This window comes from Oncorhynchus mykiss, chromosome 11, assembly GCF_013265735.2.
Source record: "Oncorhynchus mykiss isolate Arlee chromosome 11, USDA_OmykA_1.1, whole genome shotgun sequence".
Classification (NCBI taxonomy): Eukaryota; Metazoa; Chordata; class Actinopteri; order Salmoniformes; family Salmonidae; genus Oncorhynchus; species Oncorhynchus mykiss.
In genome coordinates, this window is record NC_048575.1 from 12,322,236 (window position 1) to 12,344,315 (window position 22,080).

The 22,080-nt window shown below is 40.1% G+C and overlaps 1 protein-coding gene across 1 annotated transcript in view; it reads right to left on the reverse strand.

The window, feature by feature from the left end:
- LOC110535279 (melanoma receptor tyrosine-protein kinase) overlaps positions 1–21,700 on the reverse strand; it is a 48,662-nt gene extending 26,962 nt beyond the window's left edge. Inside the window, exon 1 of the mRNA XM_021620183.2 lies at positions 21,101–21,700. Coding sequence (XP_021475858.2) covers positions 21,101–21,179 — 79 coding nt within the window. The 5' untranslated portion in view covers positions 21,180–21,700. The remainder of the gene's footprint in view (positions 1–21,100) is intronic.
- Positions 21,701–22,080: the final 380 nt, after the last annotated feature.

The window sequence follows — 22,080 nt, forward strand, 5'->3', positions numbered from 1 at the left end:
CCCTACTGTTCCAGTATCCATTCCCCTACTGTTCCAGTATCCATTCCCCTACTGTTCCAGTATCCATTCCCCTACTGTTCCAGTATCCATTCCCCTACTGTTCCAGTATCCATCCCCCTACTGTTCCAGTATCCATCCCCCTACTGTACCAGTATCCATTCCCCTACTGTTCCAGTATCCATTCCCCTACTGTTCCAGTATCCATTCCCCTACTGTTCCAGTATCCATCCCCCTACTGTTCCAGTATTCCTCCCCCTACTGTTCCAGTATTCCTCCCCCTACTGTACCAGTATCCATTCCCCTACTGTTCCAGTATCCATTCCCCTACTGTTCCAGTATCGGCAGGGTAGCCTAGTGGTTAGAGCGTTGGACCAGTAACCGGAAGGTTGCAAGTTCAAACCCCAGAGCTGACAAGGTACAAATCTGTCGTTCTGCCCCTGAACAGGCAGTTAACCCACTGTTCCTAGGCCGTCATTGAAAATAAGAATTTGTTCTTAACTGACTTGCCTGGTTAAATAAAGGTAAAAAAATAAAATAATATTGATTCCCCTACTGTTCCTGTATCCATTCCCCTACTGTTCCTGTATCCATTCTGTTCCATACTGTTCCTAGTAGGGGAACGGATAGTAGGGGAAGTATCCGTTCCCCTACTATCCATTCCCCAAAGCATTTGTGTTTAGTGAGTCCACCAGATCAGAGGTAGTAGAGATGACAGGGATGTTCTCTTGATAAGTGTGTGAATTGGACCATTTCCTGTCCTGTTAAGCATTCAAAATGTAACGAGTACTTTTGGGTGTCAGGGAAAATGTATGGAGTAAAAAGTACATTATTTTCATTAGGAATGTAGTGAAGTAAAATATAAATAGTCATGTAAAGTACAGACACCCCCAAAAAACTACTTAAGTAGTACTGTAAAGTATTTGTACTTAAGTAGTTTACACCACTGAACTCATCCTCCCTTCCCACTCCTTCAATCACACCAGTGTGTTGAACTCATCCTCCCTTCCTCAAAAACTGTCCCCTGCACTCTGCTGCTGCTCGTAGCACACTGGCGATCTTATATGCTCATATTTGAATCAAATTGTGAAGTATTCAAGAACACCAGTATGCTGGTTTCTTCTTTTTCAAACATACACAAAGTAGGTGTGCAAGGGCTATTTTTTTCAATGACTGTAGTTCACAGTAGACTAGTAGAGCAATTAGTTAAAAACCTTAAGTGAAAGAGATGGGGCATGAGAAGATAAATCAGACTGCTAATATGACTTTGGATTCCAGTGATGTAAAGCGTGCTATCCTCTCTGGTTTAGCTCTCTATGATCCTCCTGCTTTGTTTCTGAAGAACAGGTTTTAGTTGATTGTTTGACTTGGAAAGCCTCCACTGCAAGGCCATGCCAGACTGCATAGGAAGAAGTTCCTGTGTGTGTTGTACTGGGTGGGGTCTATGTGAGAGAGATTTTGCAATCTCAATTGTTTTATTTCTTCTGTACACCCACCGTATGAGTTTATTTAGCTGACATTGCAAGTTCAATGTTTGCTGTATGAGGCATTGCAGTTCATTTGTCTTAGCTGGAAATATAGAACTAAAGTTTATATTCAATTTCCAAATATGATATGTTACAGGGTGCAGCTGGATGACTCTGAAAGGCTAAATTAGACACTAGAATAGTTTCGAGAGTGAGCCAGTTTCCTTCTGTCCAAGTGCTATGGGACCCATCACATACAGCGCCTACAGAATGTCTACACCCCCTTGAACTGTTTTAACATTTGGTGCGTTAAAAAGTGGGATTGAAATAGATTTAATTGTAATTTTTGGTCATTGATCTACACAAAATACTGTAAAAGTGTATACAGTACCAGTCAAAAGTTTGGACACACCTACTCATTCAAGTTTTTATTTTTTTATTTTTTACTATTTTCTACATTGTAGAATAATAGTGAAGTCATTAAAACAATGAAAAACACATATGGAATCATGTAGTAACCAAAAAAGTGTTAAACAAATCAAAATATATTTTATATTTTACGTTCTTCAAAGTAGCCACCCTTTGCCTTGATGACAGATTTGCACTCTCTTAGCAATCTCTCAACCAGCTTCATGAGGAATGCTTTTCCAATAGTCTTGAAGGAGTTCCCACACGTTGAGCACTTTTTGGCTGCTTCTTCTTCACTCTGCGGTCCAACTCATCCCAAACCATCTTAATTGGGTTGAGGTCGGGTGATTGTGGAGGCCAGGTCATCTGATGCAGCACTCCATCACTCTCCTTACACAGCCTGGAAGTGTGTTTTGGATCATTGTCCTGTTGAAAAACAGATGAGAGTCTCACTAAGAGCAAAGAAAGCTGAGGATGGATCAACAAAATATTCCAAAATATGCATATGTACAGTACGCAACAAGGCAGTTTAAATCTGCGTGAAAATCTATGGCAAGACCTGGAAATTGTTGTCTAGGCATGATCCCCAACACCTTGACAGAGCTTGAAGATTTTTTTAAAGAATAATGGGCAAATATTGCACAGTACAGGTGGGCAAAGCTCTTATGAGATGTAGCCAAGAAGACTCACAGCTGTAATCGCTGCCAAGGGTGATTCTAACATGTATTGACTCAGGGGGGTGAATACTTATCTTAACAAGGTATATTAGGTGTATTATCTTTAAAAATATATATACTTTTTCTTCCACTTTGACCAAGGTATTTTGTGTAGATCGTTGACAAAAAAAGTTTGAATCCCACTTTGTAACACTATACAATGTGAAGAGTGGGGGGGTGGGGTGTAGACTGTATATTCACTGCCAGAAGAAGTCCTCTGTGTGAGAATATATGTTGCAATGTAAGGCTGCAAAACATTTGAAGCAAAATATTTGTCTATATATTTCTACTTGAATAGCCTCAATAGAAATCTGAGCAACAGTTGACTGTCATACAAGTTCTGTGCTACTATGGGTATAGCAGAGTGGGAACCAAGACAAACTATAAGTCATACTTTCCATTCGTATACAGTCCACAGATGACCTCTCTACTCCTCCAGAGTTCTCCTCTGCCCACTCCTGTGCTCCTGCCTCTCCCCTCCCTCCTCACAGAGAAGTGTGGAATTTCCTGAGTCTGTGCCATGTATCCTCTGCGCAATGGTAGAGCGGGAGGAGTGAGAGGACACTGATGGACACTCTTGCAGAAACACGTAGTCACACTCATTCAATTCACACAGAAAATGGGTTGGCCTGCCCACTCACCACTGATGTCTCTTTAAACAGTCTCTCGGACTGCTGGCTGAAGGAGGGAGGAGAAAGAAGGAAAGTAATGTCCCTTCCTGTTTCATTCATTGCTCCTGCTGAAAATGTCCTATCTTGCTGAATTGCCCACAGTCCTGCTGTCTAAATGGCTAAGGGCATCTTGAACATCTCTTATTTTATTTTTTATGTAAGTACAAACAACAAAGCAAAAATGAAAGACAAGTAAACAGACACAACACAAAAACAACACAACCACCGTACTTGATACATACCACAACATGCCCACACTTGTGGCCTGTTTCAAGCTAAGGGCATCTTAACTGAAGTCTTCCAATTGACAATACGTCTGAGTAGCACATGCATATCGCAACTCTGAATCGGGCCCTAAGAGAATGACAGTAGGACATTGACGATAACACTTCTTCTTGTGTTGTACCATGAACCTGGTGGTTGGATAGCTTTGGTGGTTCTAACTTAAAGATGCAAGTAGGCTGTCTATTACAGTAACAGTGGTCATAGTGTATGATACAGTCTGCACTTCAGCTCCACATTGTTAAGTCTATTCTCATATCCTCTAGCTTTTTTTTTTTTTTTTAACTAGGCAAGTCAGTTAAGAACAAATTATTATTTCCAATGATGGTCTACCGGGGAACAGTGGGTTAACTGCCTTGTTCAGGGGCAGAGCAACAGATTTTTATTTTGTCCGCTCGTGATTCAACCCAGTAACCTTCGGTTACTCGCCCAACACCTGCCACCCCCAGTTGGCTGGGGCTGCCTTACTGCACCAAACTATCTCATTTAATAATAGCAAAAGCTTGACCCCATCTCCTGCCACAGTATCTCCCTAATGCAATCTAATAAAAAATAGCCTCAATTGCCCTGCTGCGACTCTGGACGGCCTGCCTTAAGAATTACATTAAGAGTCTAAAATTTGTACCTACTGACTTACAGCACTAGTGAAGGTCTAATCGGCATCCACCGAATTACGTTAATAATAATGGCCTAATCTGTGTCGAGTGAATTTAATTCCAACCTGGGTTCAAATCAAGCAAATCTTTCAGATACTTTAGCTGAACTTGATTGAGCTTGCCTGGTGTAATGGGACCAATGGAATAGTCTTATCCGCAGAGGGCCGGTATGGCTGCAGGCTTTCGCTCTAGTCAAAGCAGTAACACACCTGATACAACAAATCTGTTAAATAGTTTTCAAGAAAGTGAATTAGCTGAATCAGCTGTGTGACTGTTTGGTTGGAGCAAAAGCATGCTCCACCCTGGCCTGAGTGCATGTACTTGCCTATCTGAATGTTTGAACCTAAAAAAATGATACCTGAGCAGCAGGATCTGACTGAACAAGCCGTTTCCCCTGCGGTTTCCCTCACATTCTTTAGTGGCATGGGTTTCTACATTCACTTTTACAGTTAAAGATGACTAGATATTGCATAATTTCACGTCATACAGACCATAACATCAGTGTGTAGGTCTAGGCCAATCTGAGTAAATAAATGCTATGTTGACTTAACAGAGTGGGCATTAGAAATGGGGCAGATACATGACTTGCTCACCATAATCAGCGTTTACCTTCCCAAGGTTGTTTACAGAGAGATTTAAAAGACTCTTGATCATTTCCACTGTGAACCTGGATGACTGGTTATGGAGCAATTGCTGATGCAAATGTATGTGGTACTGAGGTGAATCCATTCTATTTCTGTTATACATTTATTCTAAGGAACGTGCATGATAGTCATTAGCCACCCCTCATTGACTCAATAACACAGTTAAGGTGCATTCAATTCCTGCAAAATTCTTGTTTTGTAACCCTGTTATAGTAACACCCGGTCCTTGGGGTGTTACTGACCTGAACCGGTCAGGTTTTTTGGTATTTTATTAGGATTGTGAAAGCCACAGGACATGAAACATTACATAATACAGAACATTTATAGACAAGAACAGAACTATATATATTTAAAAACGGTACACATAGCCTACATATCACTCAGGCTCCCGAGTGGTGCAGCGGTCTAAGGCACTGCATCTCAGTGCAAGAGGTGTCACTGCAGTCCTTGTTTCAAGTCCAGGATGTATCACATCTGGCTGTGACTTGGAGTCCCATAGGGCAGTGCACAATTGGCCCAGTGTCGTCTGGGGTAGGCTGTCATTGTAAATAACAATTTGTTCTTAACTGACTTGCCTAGTTAGATAAAGGATACATACACACAAAATATCTAGGTCAAATAGGGGAGAGGTGTTGCTTTATCACATTTTTTAAACCAGGTTTGCTGTTCATTTGAGCAATATGAGATGGAATGGAGTTCCATGCAATAATGTCTCTATATAATACTGTAAGCTTTCTTGAATTTGTTCTGGATTTGGGGACTATGAGAAGACCCCTGGTGGCATGTCTGGTGGGGAAAGTGTGTGTGTTAGAGATGTGCATAAGTTGACTATGCAAACTATTTGGAATTTTCAACACATTAATGCTTTTTATAAAAAGAAGAAGTGCAGTCACTCTGTCCTACATCTTCACTAGGTCTTTTTTTGAGGCACAGGACTTTACGGCCTGCAGGACTTGCTTTTTGGAGTGTGGTGTCAAAAAAGCAGAGAACCAATTTATTACGGACAGACCTGTCCCCATCTTTACAACCATTGAATCTAAACTCAGCAAAAAATGAAATGTCCCTTTTTCAGGACCCTGTCTTTGAAAGATAACTCGTAAAATCCAAATAAAGGGTTTAAACACTGTTTCCCAGGCTTGTTCAAATAACTATAAACAATTCATGAACAACAACCTGTGGAACGGTTGTTAAGACACTAACGGCTTACAGACGGTAGGCAATTAAGGTCACAGTTATGAAAACTTTGGACACTAAAGAGGCCTTTCTACTGACTCTGAAAAACACAAAAAGAAAGATGCCCAGGGTCCCTGCTCATCTGCGTGAACATGGGCATTAGGCATGCAGCAAGGAAGCATGAGGACTTCAGATGTGGCCAGGGCAATAAATTGCAATGTCTGTACTGTGTGATGCCTAAGACAGCGCTACAGGACGGACAGCTGATTATCCTCGCAGTGGCAGACCACGTGTAACAACACCTGCACAGGATCGGTACATCCGAACATCACACCTGCGGGAAAGGTACAGGATGGCAACAACAACTGCTCGAGTTACACCAGGAACGCACAATCCCTCCATCAGTGCTCAGAATGTCCGCAATAGGCTGAGAGAGGCTGGACTGAGGGCTTGTAGGCCTGTTGTAAGGCAGGTCCTCACCAGACATCACCGGCAACAACGTCGCCTATGGGCACAAAACCCACCGTCGCTGGACCAGACAAGACTGGAAAAAAGTGCTCTTCACTGACGAGTGACGCTTTTGTCTCAAAAGGGGTGATGGTCGGATTTGCGTTTATCGTCGAAGGAATGAGCGTTACACCGAGGCCTGTACTCTGGAGTGGGATCAATTTGGAGGTGGAGGGTCCGTCATGGTCTGGGGCAGAATCATGGTCTGGGGCAGAATTCTGTGTGTCACAGAATCATCGGACTGAGCTTGTTTTCATTGCAGGCAAACTCAACGCTGTGCGTTACAGGGAAGACATCCTCCTCCCTCATGTGGTACACTTCCTGCAGACTCATCCTGACATGACCCTCCAGCATGACAATGCCACCAGCCATACTGCTCGTTCTGTGCGTGATTTCCTGCAAGACAGGAATGTCAGTGTTCTGCCATGGCCAGTGAAGAACCCAGATCTCAATCCCATTGAGCACGCCTGGGACCTGTTGGATCGGAGGGTGAGGGCTAGGGCCATTCCCCCCCAGAAATGTCCAGAAACTTGCAGGTGCCTTGGTGGAAGAGTGGGGTAACATCTCACAGAAAGAAGGTCAGGTCGCAGTTTTAAATGAGAACTTATTCTCAGCTAGCCTACCTGGTTAAATAAAGGTGAAATAAAATAATAATTAAAAAAAGAACTGGCAAATCTGGTGCAGTCCATGAGGAGGAGATGCACTGCAGTACTTAACCTGTCTGGGAACCCCTCGCCAACAGCCAATGAAATTGCAGGGCACCAAATACGAATCAACAGAAATCTCATAAATCAAATTTCTCAAACATACAAGTATTAGGCACCATTTTAAAGATACAATTCTCATTAATCCAGCCACAGTGTCTGATTTAAAAAATGCTTTACACCGAAAGCTCTACAAACGATTATGTTAGGTCACCACCAACTCACAGAAAAACCCTGCCATTTTTTCCAGCCAAAGATAGGAGTCACAAAAAGCACAAATAGGGATAAAATGAATCACTAACCTTTGATGATCTTCATCAGATGACACTCGTCGGACTTCATGTTACACAATACATGTTTGTCTTGTTCGGTAAAGTTCATATTTATATCCAAAAATCTAATTTTACATTGGCGTGTTATGTTCAGTAGTTCCAAAACATGCAGTGATTTTGCAGAGAGCCACATGAATTTACAGAAATACTCATTATAAATAAATATAAAATATATGACAATACATGTGTTATACATGGAAATATAGATAAACTTCTCCTTAATGCAACCGCTGTGTCAGATTTTTTTTTTACTTTACGGAAAAAGCATAATCTGAGTACGGCGCTCAGAGCCCAAAACAGCCAAAATAAATATCTGCCATGTTGCGCAGTCAACATTAGTCAGAAATAGCATTATAAATATTCACTTACCTACCATGATCTTCATCAGAATACACTCCCAGGAATCCCAGTTCGACCATAAAAGTTTGATTTGTTCCATAAAGTTCATCAATTATGTCCAAATAGCTTCTTTTTTTTATGGCGTTTGGTAAACAAATCCAAACGCGCGTTCAGGTCCGACCGAACATCGGACGAATAGTTCAAAAAGTTATATTACAGGTCGTAGAAACTTGTCAAATTAAGTATAGAATCAATCTTTAGGATGTTTTTATCATAAATGTTCAATAATGTTCCAACCGGAGAATTCCATTGTCTGCAATGGAACGAGAGCTACCTCTCATGTGAAATGCGCATGACTGAGAAGGAGGCTGCTGCCAGACCCCTTAGTCAAACAGCTCTCATCCGGCCCCCCTTCACACTAGAAGCCTGAAACAACGTTATAAAGAAGGTTGACATCTAGTGGAAGCCATAGGAAGTGCAAAATGACCCATATCCCACTGTGTATTCGATAGGGGCTGAGTTCAAAAACGACAAACCTCAGATTTCCCACTTCCTGTTTGGATTTTTGATATGAGTTCTGTTATACTCACAGACATCATTCAAACAGTTTTAAAAACTTCATAGTGTTTTCTATCCAATACTAATAATAATATGCATATATTAGCATCTGGGACAGAGTAGGAGGCAGTTTACTCTGGGAACGCTATTCATCCAAAAGTGAAAATGCTGCCCCCTATCCCAAAGAAGTTAATGCAGCTGGTGGCTACACCGTTACTTTTGATTTTGCCCCCCTTTTGTTCAGGGACACATTATTCCATTTCTGTTAGTCACATGTCTGTGGAACTTGTTCAGTTTATGTCTCAGTTGTTGAATCTTGTTATGTTCATACAAATATTTACACATGTTAAGTTTGCTGAAAATAAATGCAGTTGACAGTGAAGGGGCGTTATATGTTTTGACTATGACAGTTTAGAATCTAAGGTAACACAAAGTAATTTAGTCTCCTCAACTTGTTAAACTACCACACCATTCATTACCAGATGCACCTGAGGTCTAGAACTTAGGGAATGATTTGTATCAAATACAATGCTCTTAGTTTTAGAGATGTTCAGGACCAGTTTATTACTGCCCACCCATTCCAAAACTGCCTGCAACTCCTTGTTAAGGGTTTCAGTGACTTAATTAGCTGTGGATGCTGACACGCATATGTTTGAATCTTCAGCATACATGGACAAACAGGCTTTGTTTAATACCAGTGGCATGTCATTGGTAAAAAAGTATAGGACTGGTACACCACACCCTACATGTTTGACATAAGAGAAGCTTCCATGAAATAACTTCTATTAGATGCATAGCTCTGAATCCACAATATCACAGAGGATGAAAACCCATAAAACACATGTTTTCTCAACTGGTTTTGGTCAATAATATCTTCTTATTATCCTTTTCTTTCAACCAATCATCAGTCATTTGTTTCAGTGCAGTACATGTTGAGTGCCCTTCTTTATAAACATGCTGAAAGTCGGTTGTCAATTTGTTCACAGAGAAACAGCATTGTGTTTGGTCAAACATTTTTTTCCAACAGTTTTCAAGAGCTGGCATGCAAGCTGATTGGTCTGCTGTTAGAACCAGTAAAGGCCGCTTTACCACTCTTGGCAAGTGGAACAACTTTGGCCTGAGGACAAACACCTTCCTCTAGACTCAGATTAAGAAAATGACAGATAGGAGTGGCCATAGAGTCAGCTACCATCCTCAGTAGCCTTCCATCTACAGTATGTTGTCAATGCCAGGAGGTATGTCATTATTCATCGATGACAATCATTTTTCCACCTGTCCCACACTAACTTTACAAAATTCTAATTTTTTTTTCATCATTTTCTTCTTATGCATGAATACGATGGCTAACTGTTCATTTTTGGCAATTCCTGCTTCAGTTTGCCCACTTTGCCAATGAAGTAATCACTTGATGACTATTGGCCTGGGTCTGTCACCTAGGCCGGTGTTGGGTTTTCCAGTCCTGTGGGCGCACTCCAACTCAATCTTCCTGTGGTCCAATTTCAGTTTCTCCGATATCATTTCCCTCACTTTGTCCTCGGACTCCATCCAGGTCTCATGTGGAGATTCTACAATTCCATCTACAACAATGTTGTTCCGCCATGATTGTCCCTCAAGATAATCAGAGATCTCTGTCATTGTTATCGTGAATTCACATACAGAACTAATGTCCTCACTCAATGACTTACAGACTGTTGTCATCTTGCCATTTTCCTGTTTAAACTCATCGAGCTGACCCTGGGAGAACTGCAAACTGTTCTTCAGGTCCTGGACCTCTCTGGTCAGGTCCTCCATTATTTTATTAGTTGACTCTACCAGTATTTGGACACAACACTTGAAGCTATTTTCTTATTGCTGTAACAACTGCTTGTAGAACTATTTTTGTTTGTTTAAAAGATCCTTCACCTGTGATAGAGAGACCCCACTGCCCTCAACGATACTCCCATTGGATTTGGTCTTTATCATGGTAGCAACGTAGGCTATGCTGTTACTCCCCACAATTCCAGACAGGGCAGGTCACAGGGAAGATGGAAACAGCAACAAACTGTAGGGATGTAGACAGCCACAAGCACAGGACAATCCACGGTCCCAGCAACAAGGGCTAACCACGTCACGGGCTGAATTCCAGCCCTCAAGGAAACCCCGCTAGCTTGATAGACAGCTAACAGTGGCAGCTAGGCTAACTGCTAAACAAAGCAGCTCATCAAAAGACCCTCGGTCAGCAGGATCCCTGGACAGATAGCAGCAGTCCCAGCAACTGATGCCAACCGCGTCACGGGATCCAAATCAAAAGGTAGCTAGCTAGTAACCAAACTTTTACAATACAACACTTTTTCAGACACTTTCAAAACTTTATAAAACAACAAACTGACGGCTGCCTCATTCCGCATTCAACAGCACTATTTTTTACTGTAGTTTAATCGGTGGGTCTTCTAAGGAGAATGGCCCGATAGCCTGCCTGTCTCTGGTACAATAACGTTAGGGGAAACCACCCTGCCGAGTGAGTATGCACAACAGACCTGGGTTCAAATAGTGCTAAAAATCTTTCAAATCTTTTGAATATTTGCTTGAACCTGCCTTGAGAGCCAGATGGGTTTTGTTGGCACTTTTGGGACTATTCCATTGGTTCAATTGTGCCAGGTATGCTCAGTCAAGCACAGCTAAAAGTATTTGAATATTTTTTACACTACTAGAACCCAGGTCCGATGCTGTGTGGTCAGTGCATGAAAGGTGTTGAAAGGATCTGTTTTTTATTTTATTTTGCATAAACAATCCCACGAGGCACTAATATAAATATGCTGTGGACTGATAAAAATCTAACTCTTTCTCCCCTAAAGCCCGCAGATGAAAAGCGTGTAAATCTCAGTGGCAGGCAGTGGACTGCATTTGAAGTAGCAGCACACGGCTCAGTTAATTGGCCAACAGATTTATCCCCTGTGTTCCCCTGTCAAGGCCAGAGAACTTGGACTTTCTGTTATTTACCCTCATTCAAAAGGCTGTCGACCCCGTTTTCTGTGTTTGGCCGTTCAACCCTTGGTTTTATCTTTAACACTTTTTTCTTTCACCATGGTCTTCTTTATATATCCCTCTCTCTATGTCTACTATGGGAACGTGGTATCAGCAAGAATAGAGGGTGGTACCGATTCCGAATGTCTTTTTAGAGTTTTACCATCTGTTGAATTATAGGGGTGTGTTTGGCTAGCTTGGGTGCCAGTCTGTTTTGGCTTTAGCTAACTAGTTGTTGTCTTGCATTGGCAAGGCATTGATATGGCTAACGTTGTTGAATGCAGAAACAGTCAAGTGCCCTGGCTAGTGCCTGGTAAGCAACCAAGTAAAACCAAAGTTAACATGTTAGTATGCATAGTCCTACATAGCACGCTACTATTTTTCTAAATTAAATAATCAGGAGAAATCATATTCTTGTGACTCTAATTTGACTTGATTACAATAATCAGTTTTAAGGCATAATCTATAACCTGTCCCTCTACCATTTAACTGCATTCCTCTAAAGCCAGAGATGGATGTACCAATTCCAGATTATCTCTGTAACGGGAATGAACGTCGAAATACAAAGCTGCAGTCTTGGTGTCTATGCCCTAGTCAGACCCTACAATGGATGACACATGTATATTAGCAACCTGGGAAATCACTTTAAAATACAGAACACACCTTTCGTGTAAGTCCAACATCGGTCAAACAAACCCTTTGGGGGGGGGGGGGGGGGTCAAATCAATACGATTTACAGGATGTTATTTACATTGAAGCCCACCACCAAGCGTCACAAGAACGTTATTGATTTTGATCTAGAGCAGAAATTCTAACGTGTTTTTCTCCTCCTCCCACATGAAGCACAGGAGTCAATTGAGCCATCTATCACTTGTTAAGTACAGTACATGTTCTTTGACAAACCCCTGCTATGGCAGTTCAGGGATGTTTGATTTCAGTGAAGACTGGAAGGTGAAATCTGTCAAAGTCAACACTGAACTGAGGCAGAGGCAGGTGACCCTGATGTTTCAACATGGCAATGAGGATAAAAAAACAGGCCTTGTTTGTCAAAGCAGGAAGGAAGATTTAAATGGGAGGAAACAAACATGAGTAAAATGGCAGGAAATTGGGTTGAGGAAACATAATTAATTAGATCTTCAAACATATTAGCTTACTCTGTCACACATCCAGTAAGTCACAAATGCATTCACTCTTTCACAGACGCACTGTCATATAAACCATGCTGTCTCCCTTCGGACTTTATTTTGGATTCATTTCCTGTCTTTTGTGAAAAATAAGGTGTGGTTTACTACGCAATAATAATCTTAGATCCAGATTCATTCTAAGAATTGTGTCTTCCACAAAAAAACTGTAATCTGCTTTCTGACACCTGTGCTGAAACAGCAAGAGGGGCATGTCACTCTCTTAACGAATAGAAGGGCTTTTTAGCTTCTTATCTCAATAGGAACACAAAATCTGTTCTCTCCTAGGTGAATGTCTCGCATTTAATCACCATGACTGACTGGTCTGAATAATTTCCATATGAAAACAACACCACATAAGAAGAATCAACTCAGCGACAGGATTTTTGTTTTTCCCCAGCGAGACAGTATTTCACAACACTTTGGACTCGAGATTTTGAGATCTGGCTTTAGATGTCTCCCTGTCTCTCACAGAGTATGTAGCGAGAGACAATAATATTATTCACTGAGCAGTTCCCCTTTCAGTAAATGTTGCCAACAAAGACAGGAAGGTGTACCAGCAGCTTTATGTTACATTTTTTAGAAAATTAAATTAAGGCTGCTTTAAATTAGATAGTGCAGTTAACGAGGAGGTGGAACATACATGTATAGAAACACGTTTCAGATGAAATAAGATAGCATAATGGTTTATTTGTTACTACAGAAGTGTTTTCTAAAATTCATATTACATCTCAAAAAGGACCATACATTCACAGTGTACATGGTGTATATTTGAGTTAAACCTGTTTTGACGCTGACAGGATTCAGGCAATTTGAAGAAAACAACTATATAACACCAATTTTATGATAGTATACTGGAAACTCAAGACAAGTGAGAATCTCTACTCCAGGGGCAGCCAACACTCTTCCTGGAGAACTACTGGATAGGCAGGTTTTTGCTCCAGCCCTGTCCTAACACACCAGTATCAGCTTTGAATCTTGATTAGTAAAATTCCAGAGTGTAAAGCATGACTGGGAAAAAGCCTTTCCAGAGTGTAAAGCATGACTGGGGGAAAAAGCCTTTCCAGAGTGTAAAGCATGACTGGGGGAAAAAGCCTTTACAGAGTGTAAAGCATGACTGGAGGAAAAAGCCTTTACAGAGTGTAAAGCATGACTGGGGGAAAAAGCCTTTACAGAGTGTAAAGCATGACTGGGGGAAAAAGCCTTTACAGAGTGTAAAGCATGACTGGGGGAAAAAGCCTTTCCAGAGTGTAAAGCATGACTGGGGGGAAAAGCCTTTACAGAGTGTAAAGCATGACTGGGGGAAAAAGCCTTTACAGAGTGTAAAGCATGACAGGGGGAAAAAGCATTTACAGAGTGTAAAGCATGACAGGGGGAAAAAGCCTTTACAGAGTGTAAAGCATGACTGGGGGAAAAAGCCTTTACAGAGTGTAAAGCATGACTGGGGGAAAAAGCCTTTACAGAGTGTAAAGCATGACTGGGGGAAAAAGCCTTTACAGAGTGTAAAGCATGACTGGGGGAAAAGCCTTTACAGAGTGTAAAGCATGACTGGGGGAAAAGCCTTTCCAGAGTGTAAAGCATGACTGGGGGAAAAAGCCTTTACAGAGTGTAAAGCATGACTGGGGGAAAAAGCCTTTACAGAGTGTAAAGCATGACTGGGGGAAAAGCCTTTACAGAGTGTAAAGCATGACTGGGGGAAAAGCCTTTCCAGAGTGTAAAGCATGACTGGGGGAAAAAGCCTTTACAGAGTGTAAAGCATGACTGGGGAAAAAGCCTTTACAGAGTGTAAAGCATGACTGGGGAAAAAGCCTTTACAGAGTGTAAAGCATGACTGGGACAAAGCCTTTACAGAGTGTAAAGCATGACTAGGGGAAAAAGCCTTTCCAGAGTGTAAAGCATGACTAGGGGAAAAAGCCTTTCCAGAGTGTAAAGCATGACTGGGGGAAAAAGCCTTTACAGAGTGTAAAGCATGACTGGGGAAAAAGCCTGCAGACCCAGCAGCCCTCCAGGAGGAGGGTTGAACACTCCTGTTCTACTTTAAAACACCAATGTCTGTAGTTATTTCTGGACATAAGTACAACATCAACAAATGTGTTAAATATTAGCCTGACCATGATCTTTTTAAATAGAGACATTGGTTTAATAATGGCTACAGTACTTCTCCTGGGAAATTGGTGGTATTTTCCCAAACAAAACTAATGCAGCATGATATGTCCCATAAATTACTTTTATGATGATGTGCCAAAGTAAAATAATGAGATCAAGCGCAGGGACAACACAAAAATGTCTGTCTGCTAATGTACAAATAGATAGACCTATATCTAGAAGTGTTTGCACAAGGTGCAGAGTTTGCACTTGTTTTTTTTTTCTTCAGTTGGGTATAAAACACATTTTAAAAAATCTAAATGATAAAACTCTTCATTTTACAGTAAACATAATTTCACCTTTATTGTATAATTTTGTTCTGATCTGAATGTACAACTTTTTTTTAAATTCTCTGGTTAATTTCCTTCATTTACTTGCCAAATAAGACTGCAGAGCTATTTCAATAACGAGTCCAGTAATGTTCAAGCAAAATAAGTCCATTGCAATTCAGCCAACAGATCAGCTGTGATTAGTGAGATATAATGCTATTGGACTAACACCGATAAGTGTTACAGAGTGGACACACTCCCAAGTGACCTCCCCCTGGGTGATACATTTGGATAATCAGGCTTGAAATCAATGGAACATTGTTCACACACTCAATAACAGATGATGCCTAAATGGCTAACAAGTTCTGTATTTACATTGTTCTTGAAATTGTATGTGGCATCAAATGTTAAATGTTAGTGTTTGGATTGATTTCTAATCAATTTCCAGTAAATAGTGATTTACGTGATTTATCTCAAAAGGTTGATTTAGTCTTGTGAAAACGGCAATGAGAAAGCTTGGCTTCTGGGTTGGAGAGGACTTGTAGTTCTGGGAATAGCCGACGTATGCTTGAGAAGACCCTAGAGCCAAATGCCAACGCTGGACAGTGCCCTTGTTGTGCCATAGACATAGCTGATTAGAACTAATGCTGTTGACACTGAAGTATTTAGGCAGATTATTGAAATCGATGCTAAACAACATTAAAACAATAAAAGCCAAGTCATGGAAGACGAAAAACAAATATTTAAGTTATTTGTTGACCAGCTTGGATGCTGTTCAATTTACTGTCATATAGTGTCGTATATCTGGGACCTCTTTCTGTAACTCTTTGTGGAGGGAGGTGTAAAGCTAAAATCTTGCTATATCCACTCGGGTCTTAGAAATTAATTATAAATTGTATACCTATTGATTCTTGAAGAATATAACTTATTTGCTCATTTGCTTAGTTCAATGGTCGAAGCCCATGGGAACTCAAAATATAAGCTTGTTTACTCCAATGGTTGTAAACAATGTAAATGTAAACAAACACTGCATAGCATCCAAACATGGTTAAAACTATAATTTTGATATCATGGATGGTCAGTCCTTGCATCCATAGCTCTGTCTTAATTTGAGAGTGGTTACATTTCACCAGTCCCGTCCCTCAGCTTTTTATGTTAACAGAGGTTGGGTGGCCGCTTTGTTATTGTTTAAGGATTCTAGCTTTAATCTTGATGCACCCATCCCGTTAGCGGGATCATTTTCGTCAACATCCGCTGAATTGCAGAGCGCCAAATTCAAATTAAATTACTAAAAATATAGAATTTTCATGAAATCACAAGTGCAATATAGCAAAACACAGCTTAGCTTGTTGTTAATCCACCTGGCGTGTCAGATTTAAAATTTAAAAAATTCAGCGAAAGCATACCAAGCGTTTATGTAAGGATATCTCTCTCAGCAGACAAAACATTACAAACAGCTAGCAGCAAAGTAGATTGGTCACGAAAGTCAGAAGAGCAATAAAATGAATCGCTTAACTTTGATGATCTTTGGATGTTTGCACTCAAGAGACTCCCAGTTACACAATAAATGTTCCTTTTGTTCCATAAAGATTATTTTTATATCTGAAATATCTCCATTTGGTTGGCACGTTATGTTCAGAAATCCACAGACTCGAGCAGTCACGACGGAGCAGACAAAAATTCCAAATAGTATCCGTAAAGTTGGAAGAAACATGTCAAATGTTTTTTTATAATTAATCCTCAGGTTGTTTTTACAATATATAATCGATAATATTTCAACCGGACTGTACTGTAGCTTCTTCAATAGGAGAGAGAGAGAAAATGTCGGATCCACTCTGTTGGCGCATGCAAAACGCTGCTGACACCCAGCCATCCAATGACACGATGTGATCTTTCTTGCTAATTTTTCAAAATAAAAGCCTGAAACTATGTCTGAAGACTGTTCACACCGTGTGGAAGCCATATGAAAAGGAATCTGGTTGATATCCCTTTAAATGGAGGATAGGCATGCAATGGAACAGGGAGAATCGTTTCTCTTAGGCACTTCCTGGTTGGATTTTCCTCAGGTTTTCGTCTGCAATATCAGTTCTGCTATACTCACAGACAATATTTTGACAGTTTTGGAATCTTTAGAATATTTTCTATCCTAATCTGACAATGATATGCATATTCTAGATTCTGGGTCTGAGAAATAGGCAGTTTCATTTGGGTACGTTTTTCATCCAAACATCAAAATACTGCCCCCTACACTCAAGAGGTTTTTAAGGTTCCTCCAGTCAAACTGATTAGGTGTCCTTTAGATAGTGGTCTAAAGAACAAGTAAAAGAAAATGTCAATGACATTCATACCAATCAAAATCTTTCACTCATCAAGCTTTTAAAAAAACAAAAGTTGATTGAAATTTTGACAACTTCCTTTCAATGTACTTCGATACTTAGGCCTCGATTCAGTCTGTATCACTGAAGTTCAACGTTACAGCATGATTGAAAATTAAAGGCAATGTTTTTTTTAGCGGAGACTGCATTCACGGTAAACGCATATCTCGGCTCAATCAGAAAACACCTTCACATTTCTATTTACACTTCAGCAATCCAGATTGAATAGAGCCCATACTTTCATGATTTGAAACAGAGGCGTTACAAGCATTCCAGGTAGGATTAGAGTGCACAGTTTGATGGGTAGAAATACTGTCATAAATGGAGCCTAGGGAAATCCAGTCCAGAACATGACGCCACACGTTTTTGGAACAGGTGAGGCAGACTAACTTAAAGGAAAACTCCACCCAAAAACTATCTTTTGGAGTTTTCCTTGAACTGATTTTCTAATCTTGAGGAAGAAAGAAAGAAATGTTTCTTTTTCTCAAATGGATTGCTTTCGTTCAAATGTTTTGTGATAACTTTGTGTTGTTGATACGCAAGTACGCAAGGTCACAATTAAGGCGAGAGTTTACTGTCTTAGCATTGCATTTCAAACTGAAATACTTGATACTGTATGTGTTTTTATGAACACCTGACTTGACATACAGACAGGATATATAGAGGATGTCCACATGAAGGCCATTTTAAACCCAATTACTTATGTCACAAACTGTCGGAACGAGTTCCACCTTACCTTCTCATTCTATAAAATAATTCTAAATCAGTTGTGTGCCCTATCTGGTGTGTTGTTTTAACTCTTCCCCTGTACAATAGGTGAGACCTTTGGTGAGCCATAACACCACACCATTACAGTATGCTCCGCAGGGTTCTTAAAGTCCTGGAATGTTTGCAACCTGCCTGGATGTTCTGTCAATGGATTAAAAGCTGTTACATTGACTGTTTGACTCATTAAAGACCTACTACAGCTTTGCAGGACTGTCATTCTAATGTGTTTAGGTCTGATGAGCTCTGTATGGCTGCTTTGACTGTATTTAAAACTGTTCGAGGCCACAGACAGAGTGGCGTAACAAAACAAAACCCATGACGCCCCTTGACAAAATAAAATTACGATTAAATGCAGACAGCTGCCATTGAGAGTCTGGCAAGAGTTTTAGAGAACAATAACATTCATTGAATCAAAACAACAGCAAATGTTACTTCAGCATCCCTGGTATAAACTGAACCAGTGTCATATGAACAAGACATTCCTAACATCAATTTGAGATGGCTCTTCCAATCTACTCTATGCACATTCTCTTTACGTGCATTAAATAACTGTGTTCATTTTATCAAGGACATTGTTACATTGCTATTATCACTCAGTTAATGAATTCTAAAAAGATATTGAGAACAGACCACAATTACACTGACATACTGTACCAATGATCCTTATTATTAACAATGCTAATTCTTTACATGTTTTCTTAAAGGTCTGTGTTATAGTGGAAACAGAGGGAACATTCCTAAGGAGTCAAGTTTATGACACAGGAACAGTCTTATCAATTCAGACAATGTACTGAAGATTAACACTAATTGGCATACACACACACACACACACACACACACAAACCAGGATAATTTGGGTGTGGGCATTAAGCAAGGGTCCTTCCAAGATATACCTTTTGTTGAAGCTGTTGTGTCAGGCCAGACAAAGAAAAGGATCCGTCAGCTATTCTGACTCAAAAAAAGAACAATAACTAAATTATTTTTTCTCGTGATGAGAGGTCTTTTAATTACAGAAACATATAAGAAAATCATGTCAGCATTATATAGCTCAATTTGCATCCATTTTAGTAACTAAAAAGGAAAATCTTCCTTCCCTGGTGCTCAATAGATTATTAAATAAATCAGACTTTATAATGGCTCACTAGAATTTCCAAGTCCCTACATTTCCATCAAACACAACTGTGAATTCTTCTATATCACAGTTTATAAATGACTGCTAAATATGTCTAATGTTGATTTTTTTTAACCAGTGATTTTTTTAACACTCTCTGTATGACGGCACATTAAATTGAGAAATGTAAAATAGAATAGAATATATACTAACATGTTCCATCCATTTTGATTAGAATAGAAATGCCTTTTGCCCAACACCCCCAAACAAAACCCCAACCAGATCACACATATCCACAACCTGCTAGCAAACAATCTGCTGTGTTTTGACAGACAGCTAACACTATGGCCAGATTAGAGGGTCTCCTACTGCAAGTGGAGGTCCACAGGGGAGCCAGGGGGACATGGGGCAGTCCCTGCTCCATAGGGGACAGCCGTCTGTCATCACCACCATCTGGACTGGAGACAAACTTTGGCACAACACCGTACCAGATTTTGTCTCCTCTTTCCCAGGGGTGGCTAATGTGCCAAGACAGTTTAGACAAGGAGGAGGGTTGGACAGTCCCACAGCAGCTTTGCAACTCCTTGTGGGTTACTTTTGTCCATTTTACATTGACATTTTAGTCATTTAGCAGACACTCTTATACAGAGCGACTTACAGGAGAAAATAGGGTTAAGGGCTTTGCTCAAGGGCTCATCGACAGATTTTTCACCTTGTCGACTCTAAGTCTACTTTTTGGTAACTGACCCAATGCTCTTAACCGCTAGGCTATCTGCCGCTGGGTAAAAAATAAATAAAGATGACTGTTGCATTTTAATTTGAAGTTTGAGGTGTTATGTTTGATGTGTAAGGAGTGAAGCATTTTACCACTGTGTGATGCAATTTCTGCTTAATTTATTGTGTTTCTGTTCAGAATATTAAAATTATTATTTTGCTTAGAAATAGACTTAAATTAACTGTCCAGTGAAAATCTAAAAAGTTCCTATTTTGTTAACTAATAATGTTGTTGACTCATCATATACTCGTATTTGTGGCCAAAGTATAAATTGGAGAGAAAAACCATTAAAAAAAACCCACCTCAAACTTGTATCTCAAACAGACTATTTAAAAATGCTTGCTATTTCTTGATAGAGGATGAGGTCATCCTCCTGAGGAGGACGAGCTGGCCAATCAGCAGTCTACTTGCGTTAATATTTTTAATAAAGGTATACGCCCACACCATTCCAACATCAGAAAACATGCTTTTTAACATACTTAATGACATTTTTGGGGGAAGGAAAACTATTTTACTCATATTCTTATTAATTATAGGTAATATTTAATAAAAACCTGGAAACACTGGACAATTACTTTAAGACAGTAATGCAGTGACAGGAACAACATTGTAGAGATAAATATCTGAAGCCATGAGGTAGGTGTTCAGCAAGGTAGGCTAAATAGCTTGCATATGTCAATACTATACTATACTATTCATTTTAAAACGTTTTTTTTAAGTGCAATTTATTTAAGTGTATCAGCCTACATACATACTACTGTGTATCTTTTTCTACTGATCCATAGAGAGAGTTGCTTTTGAAATCATGTAAAACTTCTTCAGTATTAGGCAACATGCTGTCGGTGTCCCCTATAAAATGTATATGTTATACTGTGGTATATCCAGAAGAATTGTCATTCATAGTTGTCTATCATTCCGTTCAAGTAATTAGCCTAGACTGGCCTACTATTCCCTACTATTTTCCTAATTTTACCAAATTCCCCACAAGCAAATACGTGTAAAAGTCGGTCTCACACTTACCTTTCTTGTCCGCTGTCAGTGTCATGCTGCAGCCCAGGCTGAACAAGGCAGCAATAACTATTCCACTTCCAGGTCGCATTGTTTCCAAAATGTGTTATATTCAATGAAATTGCAGGAGAAACTTGTCCATAGTCTTGGGCGAACAATACTAAGTTTGTGTGATGTATCTACCCCCGTTTTACGTCCAGGGGGAGGTAATAGGTGTAGCCTGTTTGGGTGGGACTTAGTTGCGCTGGCACTCTCTCTTTTCCCGGAGAAGGGTCCTCTCTTTTTTTCTCCAGAATAGCAGTCAGAGCAACTTTGAAGTGTTTTGACGTCATTCGGAAGGAGGATCGTTCGACAGCAATGCAGGTAAGTAGAAAATTATTTAAATCATTGCCTTTCACAGTCATAGGCTTTGCCTCAAATATTTAAACCTTCAAATAACATGTTGTTTCGGTTGTTTATGTTCGTATTGTAAAGTAGACTATGTATGCCTAGGCTACTTTATTGCAAGCTATTGTATAAGACACCCGTTTGTTTGTTGAAGATGTTTGTTATTGTTATTATGTTATTATGACATTTCAGCTCACTCAAAATGGAATGTCAGTAAACACCGTCTTATTCCTTAAAATGTGCATCGTCAGGTGGTCAGATGTGAAATGCAGACTCAGGCTATCACAACATGCCCTTCTATGGTGAGTGACAGGATCTGTTGTTGAGCAGGTCAACGAACTCTGTATTTCATTGCAGCCTGGTCTCATAGACTAGATGTAACATAGTCAATGTAAATCCGGGACACTTAAATTAGTATGAAACTGTTTGGTATGGTTACATAAGATAGATGGTAACTTAAGGGATGGGATATAAGTGAAGATCTAGCATCCCAAAGGTTGCGCGTTTGAATCTCATCACGGACAACTTTAGCATTTTAGCACCTATTCAACTACTTACTACATTTGAGCTACTTTGCAACTACTTAACATGTTAGCTAACCCTTC